General features: G+C 31.2%; 1 protein-coding gene across 1 annotated transcript; it reads left to right on the forward strand.

Annotated features, from left to right (window-relative positions):
- Positions 1 to 11290: 11290 nt before the first annotated feature.
- LOC133784756 (probable methyltransferase TCM_000331) lies at positions 11291 to 11755 on the forward strand. Its single transcript, XM_062224032.1, has one exon. It carries the CDS (start codon positions 11291 to 11293, stop codon positions 11753 to 11755), a length of 465 nt encoding a protein of 154 aa, XP_062080016.1.
- Positions 11756 to 12079: the final 324 nt, after the last annotated feature.

The following is a 12079-nucleotide window of genomic DNA, read 5'->3' on the forward strand; positions in this document are numbered from 1 at the left end:
TCCAAAGTAGTCGTTGTATGTAGCCGAAATCCACGAAAATTTATTTTTTCTTAATTTTTTAAAAAAGTACCCTACACCCACAACATGTGGTCGCTGTACGGTTGTCAATTTTTTTAAAAAAGTACCCTACAACAACGACATAGGGTCGTCAACAACACACGAATAGGTGGGTCATCAACACACGTGTCGTCGCTGTAGGGTCTTCGTTGAAAAAAAAGAGAAGAATGTTTGTCTATATAGCGAAGACATGTTGTTGATGTAGGATAAGGAGGGAACTCAACCTCCCAGAGTTGGTTGCCTATTTGTATCCCCTATAGTGACGATTTGTCACCACTGTAGAGTCATCGTGGAAAAAAAGGAGGGAAATATATTATTCTAGAGAGACGACATGTTATCATTGTAGGGTCCACTTTAAACCACTGGTCAGTTATTTTCTACTCTATAGCGATGATATGTCGTCGCAGTATGGCCCTAAAAAATGTGGAAAAGTGAACCGCCAAAAAATTTAAGTCAAATTTCACTAATTATAGCGATGACATGTCGTCACTGTAGGGTAGACGCGTAGCACATGACAGGATTCGTGAACTATTCACTATCCTACAGCAACGACATCTCACCATTTGAGTGAAACAGCGTGTTCAACCTTGGCGACGACATTTTATTACCTTTAGCGATATAACCCCCTAGGCAGAGCCTTTCTTCCTCATTTCTGGTGATTTTCCTCCAAAACAGAGACGTTTCTCTGTGTTTTCCTCTGCCGCCCAAGGCGTTTCAATGCCATTTTTGGCCCACCATTGTTAAGGTTAAGTTCATTTATACCCAATAATGTAGTTATTTCTTTTAAATTTAGTTTTTTTATGATTATTTTTGTGTATTTTGCATGTTATTGTAATGGGTTTGTTAAACTTTTTACTTATTTTTTTTTGTTTTCAGATTATATTGGAGCATCCTGAGCCTTTGCCTAATTCATTGATATCATCACGAGCCTTTGGCTATTGTTTGTAATTTTTATTTTTGTCTTGTTTTGTGATTGATTAGAATATTAATTGATAAGTGTTTGTTAAATTTTTGTTGTTTTTTTTTTCTTTTTCAGATTGCATTGGAGTGTTTGGATATAATATCTAGCTTTTGGGTATTGTTTCCAATTTTTAATATTTTTTGTTTTATTTTGTGATTATTAGTGTATTGATAAATAATGATAGTTAATTTGTATACATAAAAAATTTTTAAATTAAATTTTTATGTTTGTTAATTTTATAGTTAATTTGATATTAAGTTATGAAAAATTGTTCAGTTAGATTAATTTTTTGTTTTCAATTGTATATATGTTAGGTTAAATAAAATTTGTGTTTCAAATTATATATATGTTAGGTTATATAAATAATATGTTAATTTGAGAATATGTTTTTGTTGTATATTTGTGAATTCAAAATGATTCTATTAAATTTTATGTATGTTCTGGGACTGGTATATATGTTTTTATGCAGAATTTAAATTTTAGGATAGGTTAGATTACAGTCGTTATGTTGTCAAATTTTTTGTAGATTTAGAAAAACTAAACATTACAAAATAGTTTTAAAGCTAGTGTGTTTAAAATTTTTAATTAAAAAAATTATGAATTATAAATTAAAATAATAATTTTACAATTATAAAACTTTATTAGTAATATTTTTTTTATAAAATCAGTAGAAATTAAACTAATAATATTTAATGGTAATTTAGAAAATTTATAATTAAATATTAGTTTCTTTGTATAACTTTATAATATATTCATAAAATTTGATAGTATATGTAGATAAAATAGGTAATTAAGTTAACTTTAATCTTAAAATTAAGATAATAAAACTTTATTCTTATTTTTTAAAAATAAAAAGTAAAAATTATATTAAGAATGTGATAATTATTAAATAACATAATAATAATTATAATTAAATATTTGATTATATAATGAAACTTTATAATACATTCATAACTAACAATAATATATATTCATAAAATTTGACAATATATATTCATAAAATTTGACAATATATATTCATAAAATTTAATATTTATTCATAAGATTTCACAATTTACTTGAAAAAATTTGTGTTTTGGTGATAAAAAAAATTATTAGCAAATAAAGATAGTTTTTTATGATTATCACGTCGTGATAATTTATTTTGCCCTTGAATCAATTATGACGATTGACAAGAGTTGGATTACCAATAGACGACGTAACTATGATAAGTTTTGGAGGTGGTCAAGCATTTATACAAATGGCCAAGAATCATGTGAATGCTTCGGGAGAAGTCAGATGCTCATTCGTTCATTGTGTCAATATGCTGAATCAGAATATGGATGTGGTGGAGGCTCACAAACACAAATATGGGTTTCTGCAACGATACATGAAGTGGACCTACCAAGGTGAAGTTGATATGCCTCTAGTAGTGGACGATGGGGCTTTAGTGACTGGTGAGATGATTGACATCATCAATGATTTTATTGGTGAACAAGACACTAACGAAGAATGTGTAAATGAAGGAATTTTAGATGGTGGTGGCAATAGTGCGTAGAATCATTTTGATGACCTGTTTCAAGAGGTCAAAGCTAAGTTATCCCTTGGTTGTACATGGTTGTCTTCCTTGACCTTCTTGATGAATATGATACACATGAAGGTTATGAAGAAATGAACAAATAGATCATTTGATGAACTTTTGAAGTTTATGAAATTTGCATTCTCGAAGGAGAATAAGATTTCAGCATCATTCTATGAGTCTAAGAAAAAAAATAAGGAAGTTAGAGTTAGGTTATCCTAAAATACAGTTGTCTGTTTTTTAATCTCAATGTCATCCAAGTAGCAAAAAGAAAATCATATCCCTTGACTATCTTCATCGAAAAGAAGCGGAGTGGTTTGTACTCAACAATTGCTTTGAAATCTAACCATATATGGAGTAAGTAGCTTAACACATATATGAATCCATTAAATTTAATTCATAGCGAACTGTTATCTTACCTTAATCCTTGTGTTATACAGTGAGTGCCTTCGAGAAAATTCAAACATAAACCTTCAAAAAGATTTCTCTAGCTGGTTTAAATTAAAGATAAATTATCGAAACAATAGAATTCTTACGAAATTCGTATCGATTAGCAATCATCTCATTGTGTTTTCTTTTTTTGTGGCATACTCTATAGATGGGTCGTTTGCGACAAGTACAATCAACTGAGTGTACTGATGAATTATTTGCTTTAGCAAACGGGTCCAATCAGAATGCATACTCCTACACGGCTTGCATTGTTAAAAGTATGAAGATTTTGGTACATTGTCGTGATGAAAGATGGATACCACTCAAAATAGTGGAGTTTCGATGCCAGGAACCGATGGTTTCACTTTCTATGGCCAACTTGAGGATATTGTAGAGTTATGTTATTCCCATAGTTACTCAATAGCATTGTTTCGATGCAAATGGTTCAACGCCAATGCAAGTGAGGGTCGAAATGTGACTGAGAATAACATAACTAGTATCATGATTAATTCTGAATAATACAAGAATGAGCAGTTTATTCTCGCCACTCAAGCAAATAAGTTTTCTGCTTGGAAGATCCTTGAAGAAACTAAAATTGGAAGGTAGTAGAAGAAGTAAATCATTGAAAAATCTGGGATCATCCAAGTACCGATGAAGATAACGAGGTTGATGTAGTGCATGATAGCAGTTCATCAAATTTTGTACTCACTGTGGAATTAGGAGAGTTGGATAATATGCATTTGGATCGACCTAGTCACACCAGCATAATTGGGGAAACGTCTCGACATGTTCCGGATGTGGATGATGATTTCATCAATGATGATGAAGATGATGAAATTACTGAAGATGATTTAGAAAATACAAATGATGATGTAGGAATCGACATTGATGGGGAATAATATTTTCTTATGCATATTCATAGGAATCGACATTGATGAGGAATAATATTTTCTTATGCATATTCATATTTGTATGTTTAATGTGTATGTTTTAATTTCAAGACTTTTCTCAACAATGTTTGTTTTCCAATAGTTTCAAATGCATTACAGAAATTATTTAAGTTATGTAATTAACCTCCAACTATAATTGATTTTAAGTTAATAATTATTTAAACTACAAAATATGTCAGCTCGTTCTCATGGTGATGATGGAGCAGGTGATCCTCCCCCAAATCCCACTCGAGTTCCTACTTCCTCTGAGACAGGTAATATACTATAATTAGTTTATCTTTTATCAATAAATAAAAAATTGTTATTATTTTATTCAATTTAATTTTATTGTTTAATTAACATATGCAGCAGCTACCGCAAAAAGAAGAGGTCGATCTCGATCCAAACATTTGCAGTACACAGTGTAGGGGTCTTGGCTATCCAGGGCGTTACACCCACACATTTCTGTGATGCATTTCTTGGACGACTTTCCAATGAGATTTATTTTTAAGGTCATCAATGTAGAAAACTTGGTTAGCCTGAGTTGCTAAGATAAATTTATCATCTTTGAAGGCCTCCGAATTGGTTTTGATACTTGTTATGTTTTGCTCAAATTTTAATCCTGAAGACCGATTAGTGTCAAACCATTTGCACTTAAATAATACAACAGAACAACCAGAAAGATATGACATCACTAAAAATTATTCCAGCTGGCCGTAATAAGTATTATTTTTGACTCCCGCTACAGAGACTCCACTATTTTGAGTTTTGCGATTCTTGTCCCTGTCATAACACAACAATCTTACTCCATTTACGACACACCCAGGGTACGACGCAACGCGAGTTGAAGAACCGTTTGTTAAAGAGATTAATTCTTCATGTACTTCAAAGGAACTTGTTCATTGAAGATGATGAATCTTATTACAAAACCAATTAGGAAATTCCTCTCTATGTAATTGGTCTAGGTTTTCAACACCTCTAGTCTGTAGAATTTCCCTATGCTCTCTGCAACAAACAAAAACAACCAATTTAAGAGCTACTAATAAGTTTTATAATAAACATGCAATGAAATGATGAACTACTTTAATTACTTGTTGAAGAAATGGCAAGATCTCATTGAATTTATTTAGAATATACCAATTCGCTGTTTTCTTCACTTCATCTTCCAAAATTGTCAAGGATTTCTTACCAATTGGACGACCCTGAGATCGAAAGACCGACATCTTTTTAAGTGATGGACCAACATCTACATTTCGATCTGGACGATTGAACTTTGTCTCAACACCTTTCAAGTACATGGAGCAAAATGTTAATGCCTCATCAACCACATATCCTTCTGCTATTGACCCCTCTGGACGTGCTTTATTACGGACATAATTCTTCAATTTTTTCATATACCTTTTAAAAAGATACATCCACCTCATGGGAACCGGTCCTCCAAGTATTGCTTCTTTCGGTAAATGTATTAGTAGATGGACCATGATATCGAAAAAAGCAAGTGGGAAAATATTTTCTAACTTCCAAAAAATCTCAACAATTGAAGTTTTGACTTTTTTTAAATCTGAGACTTTTGAAATTCTCGCACAAATGAGCTTGAAGAAAGTGCTTAACTCAATAATAGTTGTACTTATCGATTTCTCTAGGAATGCATGCACACCAACTGGCAAAAGGTGTTGCATAATGATATGACAATCATGCGATTTCAAACCAGTGATCTTATTTTCATTATCAATCACATTTTTCCATAGGTTAGATCCAAAACCATCTGGAAACTTCATTGATTTAAGAAATCGACAAAACTTTTGGCGATCTTCAACAGTGAAAGTGAATTTGGTCGCAGGCTTCTGTATTCGACCATTCAACTTCCTCAGCTGTAACTCTGGTCTCATCTTCATCTTCTCCAAGTCTACTCTGGCACTAACTATGTCTTTGGTCTTATTCTCCAACCCAACTATTGTGCCTACTAAACTGTCGCACACATTTTTCTCAACATGCACAACATCTAGATTGTGTCGCAACATTATGTTGGCCCAATACAGGAGCTCAAAAAATATACTTTTTTTCCGCCAACCTACTTGCTCTTTTGTATGCTTTCTTTTTTGGCCGCCATAACTCACTTGCTTACCAGGAAGAGAATCGGGTATAAAACCCATTTGTGTGAACATTTCTTACAGGGTTAATGGCTTTGGTGGTAGTCTTTTTTCAACGACACCATATGTCTTCTTTTCCCTTCTAATGGCATGTTTCATTGGTAAAAAATGTCTATGGCCATAAAAAGCAATCTTCTTTTGTAAACGAATAGATGGTGTTGCCACATTGCAAGTAGAGCAAGCATGATAACCTTGGCCAGTCCATCCAGAAAGGCTACTCCTTGCTGGGTAATCGTTTATAGTCCACATCAAAGCTTCTCGAAGAGTGAAGAAACTACCATCGACTGCATCTCGAGTCTGTACACTAGTCACCCATAGTTCTTTTAACTCATCAATCAATGGTCTTAAGAAAACATCAAAATCTTTTCCTGGCGAATGAGGTCCTGGAATTAATAAGCTCAACATGAAATTAGTTTCTCTCATGCACAGCCATGGTGGCAAGTTATATGTCGTCAACACAACTAGCCACCTACTATAAGAAAGACTCATATTACCAAAGGGATTGAATCCATCTACAGCCAATCCAAACTGCACATTCCTGGGTTCCATTATAAATGTTGGATTATTTCGGTCAAAGTCCTTCCAAGATTTCCCATCAGTAGGATGACGCAATACACCATCTTCTTTTATGCATTGCTCGTGATGCCATCTCATATGTTGAGCAATGTGCCTCGATGCATATTTTCGCATTAACCTAGGGGTTAAAGGAAAACAACACATCACTTTATGAGGCACTTTCTTGCTCTTGGTGTTCTTGTCCACCCATCGATCCTCCCCACAAACAGGACATTTGCTTTTTCCAGCATGTTCTTTCCAAAACAGTGCGCAATCATGCTTGTAGACATGGATTGACTCGTAGCCCAATCCAAGTTTCCGCAACAACCTTTTCGCTGCATAATGCGATTTTGGAACCTTATTTGGGGCTGGAAATGCATCATGTAACAACTCCAGCATTCCATCAAATATTTTGTTGGGAATTTTGCCCAACACTTTGAAATGCATTAACTTCACTAGGAAATTCAATGATGTGTAATTTTGACACCCGGGGAATAATGGAGCCTCGATCTCAGCAAACAAATCGTTATAATGTTGCCCATCCCTATAGTCTGTTGTAGGTATCTCTTGATCTCGCTCATTCTCTTCATATTCGTCATTGTCATTTTGCATAACATCATTGAGAACACTCATCATTTCATCTTCATCATTTTGATCTATCACTTTCCTCATTGGTATTATTTCATCCTCTCCATGCTAATGCCAATTGATATATTTCCGTAGAAAACCATTTATAAAGAGATGATTTTCTAATACATCAATCGTCTGAAATTCAACGTTGACACACCTCCTACACGGACATTTCACCAATCCCCTTGAGTCAACGCACTGCCGAGCTCTCTGGAGAAAATCCATCACACCAGACTCATACTCATCGGATAATCGATCTATCAAATTAATCCAGCTCTTGTCGATCGACATTGTATGAATGTAGCACTGCACGGAACACTAATCATCAAACTTACAATCAATTTGTGTGTGTGTCCTAATTCAGAGAGAGGCAAATTTAAGAGTCTTCAATGACTCACCCTCTCTGAACGGGTCTAAGATATCTAATTATGTTGTTTTATGAAATCTAACTGTAATATATATTTAAGTGTGAATATTATTAAAATTATTTAATTTTGACATATTTTTTTCTAACTTAAAATATTAATTTTAATAACAAAAATTAGTGAAAATTATAAATGTTAATTAATGATTTATTAAATTAAATTTTATGCTTTTACTTTATTGAATAATATAATTAATTTTCACACAATTTCTAGGATTTGGTTAAAAGTTATATAATTACTTTATGATTTTTTTTACTAAACCTATTATAAATTTTATTCAGTGCTTTTATTAATATTCACAAAATCTCTAAATTTTATAATTCTATGTAAAATTCGGCAGCATAACGACTGTATTGTCATTTATCCCAAAATTTAAAAACCTGCAAATAACACATAAAACATATGCAGTCCCAGATTATGCAGAGAGCAATATAAATACATTTTAAACGACTATATAATTTATAATTATTAGTCTAAATTTTATTAATTATTCAATTTTCTAATCAAAATATGAAAATTCTACTAAAAATTAACAACAACAAATCGTCAATATTATAAAATCTGATTTTTTACTACTAACATAACCAAAAAAATTAAAATTAACAACAACATACTAACATTAGCACCAAAAATTTCAAATTAACACTCAAATATTTAATATGTTTACTAATATGTTTAATACACATAATTTTCACCAAAACAACATAGAATGTATCTTAATAAAAAAAATACTAATTAATCATATAACAATTTTCTAATTCCTAATCTCATTTTTACTAATAAATATTTTTAAAACCTAAAAATAAATACATTCTCCCTAATATAATTTCTGATTTTTATTAAAACTAATATTATTTTGTTTATATAAAAAAACTTAAATTATTAAAAAATTGAAAAAAAAAAAAACTTAAAAAAAACAGAAAAATTTAAAACAACTTACCAACACCTTCAATTCCTTGCAATATTTCTCTGTAGTTCAACAAAAACCGTACCCACACCTTCAAACAAAAATTACAAAAATACATTACCATTTCATAAATATATATATATATATAAATGAAGAAATAAACCTTACCTTTAACAGATAGAGAGAAACCCCTTCACTTTTGGATATTTTTGGACATAAAACCGAAATTTTTGGGAAGAAAATGGGGGATTTTGGCAGAGAGAGGCGGAGGGCACGGTCTAAACCAGAGGGAAAGAGAGGAAGAAGAAGGAGGTTCGTGCAGCTGGCTATATTTATAAAGTTCTCGGTATAGGAACTTACCCTATTCCAGAACCGTGAAAAGGTCCTGCGCATCTGAAATGTCTATACCGAGAACATGTTCTCGGAAAAGTGTTCTCGGTATAACACCTTTTTTTTGTAGTGTGATTAATAATTTGAGTTTAGGGTACCAAATATGTATGATTTCAAATTACATGTATCAAATTAGCATTATTAAAAACATAACGTACAAAGTCTGTATTTTAATAAAACACAGAATACCTCCTTACTCTAGTTTGGTTATGTATTTCCAAAAAGTATGTTGATTGAAAATTTGATATCAATAATATTTATGATACAACAAAGTTAACCTTAAATGACTATTCAGCATAATAAAATGAGGGTTGGTACAAAATGGCTCTTAATGGTGTGTGAAAGTAAGTTCACATATTTATATTTTTAATTTGGTAGTAAAATAGCATAAATGTCTTTTTAATATTACATATTACCAAATATGTTAAATTAATTTTTTTTTTTTTATAGGTTGTTGAATGATATACCATACCACAACATACATATATTGAGTTCAAAAATAATATACCAACAAAACTTACAAAATTATTTCTAAAAAATGTATATACTATGCTAACAAAATTATATACTACCATTAAAATGTATATACCATGATACAAAATCATATACTACAATTATGTATAATAAGATAGAAACTAAATATCATAAATATATCTATTATATATAATAAGTGTGTAGATAACGGAAATTCTTTGTTTTAACAGTTTTTCATTTTTTTTAATGTTAACTTTAACGGAATATTCTTATATTTAATAGAATATTATTATATTTAACGGTAGTTCATAAACCCTTAAACTTAAACTTAAATAAAATACAATAAATAATTAAAAAAATTAAAATAGGATATTTTTTAGATATTTTATAATGATAATTATTTAAAAATAATAAATAATTAAACAAATAAAAATAGGATATTTTGAGATATTTTACAATGATAATTATTTAAAAATTAAAAAAAAATAAAAAAAAATAAAATATGATATATTTTTAGATATTTTACAATAATAATTATTTAAAAATAATAAAATTGTTGACGCTGTTTTTCGTCAACTTAAAATGTAGAGCACGTAAACAGTAAAAACAATGGCCATAAAGGATAATAAAATAAAACAATGAGAGTTTTTTACGTGGTTCAGCAGTTAACTCTGTCTAGTCCACGAGTCCTTTTTATTAAGACTCAGGAAATTTCTGGGAATTCTTCAGGGATGAATTCTCCAGAGATTCTCTCAAGATCACAAAATTTCGGGTCCGTTACAAAGGTACATGATCTCTCTATTTATAGAGGAGATCTCATAATACAATCTCACACGTTTCAGGAAGTTATTATGTACATTAATAAATTTAATGACTTTAAAGTTTGTAACTCCTATATACAAGGAAACGTCCCCTGAAGACCAGGGGGCGTATGACCGACTAGTTAATATTCCTTTATTGCAGGGAAGTTACAATAATAAATATCTCTTCAATGCATAGACTGCGTCTCCTCAGGTGACTTATTGCGTTGTTCGAGATTAGCAATCAGCATCATGCCGGTCTAGGTCTCTGAATAAATTACGAGTTGCATTATTTTCCCCAAGACCAGCTCGGAGTGGGTAAATATCACTGAAGCCACCTTATTTCGAGCTCACACCTATGCCAAGCTTGGACCTCTTGATCCGAGGCCACCCGACAATGGACGTCCTCCGATGTTCTGTCTTTCGAGCTTATAAGGACTTCGAGGCTACCCATCTTCGAGGTTTCCACCTGCTTTGAAGATTCGGCATCTAGATTACGAACGTGTATTTTAGCTATCGCGAGCTTACACCTGGCGAATCCAGCTTTCGATGTCACAATCTCAAGTCTCGAAATCTGGGTGTAACAGAAATCATACGTTTTATAACTTAGATAAAATTTAATTAAATTGAAACTCACTTATTAGAATAATATCATATTAAATATATAATATAGTTTTCTGTCAATTATTAACAAATTCCTTCTAAAAAACTAGTAAGAAACTTAAATTAAAAATTTACGTATAATATTTAATACTACATTAAACATATAATATATAGTCTCTTTTTGTCTTTCCCAAATTCAAAAATTAGAAGAAACATAAACTTAAACAAAAATAAATAATTTTTTTAATTAAAATAGGATATTTATTTGAAATTTATATGACATTATTATAAATTTAATAAAAATAATTAATAAATTCTATAAATAAAACTAAGCAAACGTGCACATTGTACGTGGCTTGTATCTAGTATATATATATCATCTTACTTTTAATATGTGTGGTGATTATATAATATTGCAGAAGATGGTTATTTCAAAAGTGAGAGCCACGGTGGAAGAGAGTGCTTTGGAAGCTTACTGTAATATATTTCCAGATTGTATGAGAATAGCTGACTTGGGTTGCTCTTCCGGGCCAAACTCTTTGGCTGTTACATCTTATATTTTAGATGCAATAATAAACCAAATGACTATGAAGAAGAAGAAGAAGCCATCGACATTCCAAGTGATCCTCAATGATCTTCCTGGAAACGATTTCAGCACTGTCTTTCAATCACTTTCGAGCTTCTATGAGAGGCTGAAGAAGAAGAAGAATGAGAAGGGAGACAATTTGGAGAAAGTATCATGGATGATTTATTTGAGAGGTTCACTCACAAAATCATCGAATCAATGGCCAATGAAAATTGGCACTACACAAACTTGGCTATTTCTTCGACAAAGAATCAAGGTTAAATATCAGAGTTTACATTTGAAGTATATGGGAGGGAAATAGGATTTATGGTTATCACCACTACGCAATACTAGTTTACTAATTTCTTATGTGAGAAATCATTGGTAAAATTATAACACAAATGTTTGAGCGTTTGTGTTGGATAGAATTATTAATTGAACTATGGGGATGCATGTGTGTATTTTTTGAAAGATAAATTTTAAAAGATATTATCCTATCCTTAACTCTGTTTTATTTTTTAATTATTATAATACTTATTAAAAATATACACTACTACAAAAATAACCTTTAACTTCGGGTTTTTCGCTTGTTATTCTTCGGATTTTGCGGAGATATTAACCGAAGTTAATCCAAGCAAAGTTAAAA

Source organism: Humulus lupulus, chromosome 6, assembly GCF_963169125.1.
Source record: "Humulus lupulus chromosome 6, drHumLupu1.1, whole genome shotgun sequence".
Classification (NCBI taxonomy): Eukaryota; Viridiplantae; Streptophyta; class Magnoliopsida; order Rosales; family Cannabaceae; genus Humulus; species Humulus lupulus.

Excerpts from the sequence above, each read along its gene's own strand:
- LOC133784756 (XM_062224032.1), top strand. The coding sequence starts at position 11,291 with ATGGTTATTTCAAAAGTGAGAGCCACGGTGGAAGAGAGTGCTTTGGAA.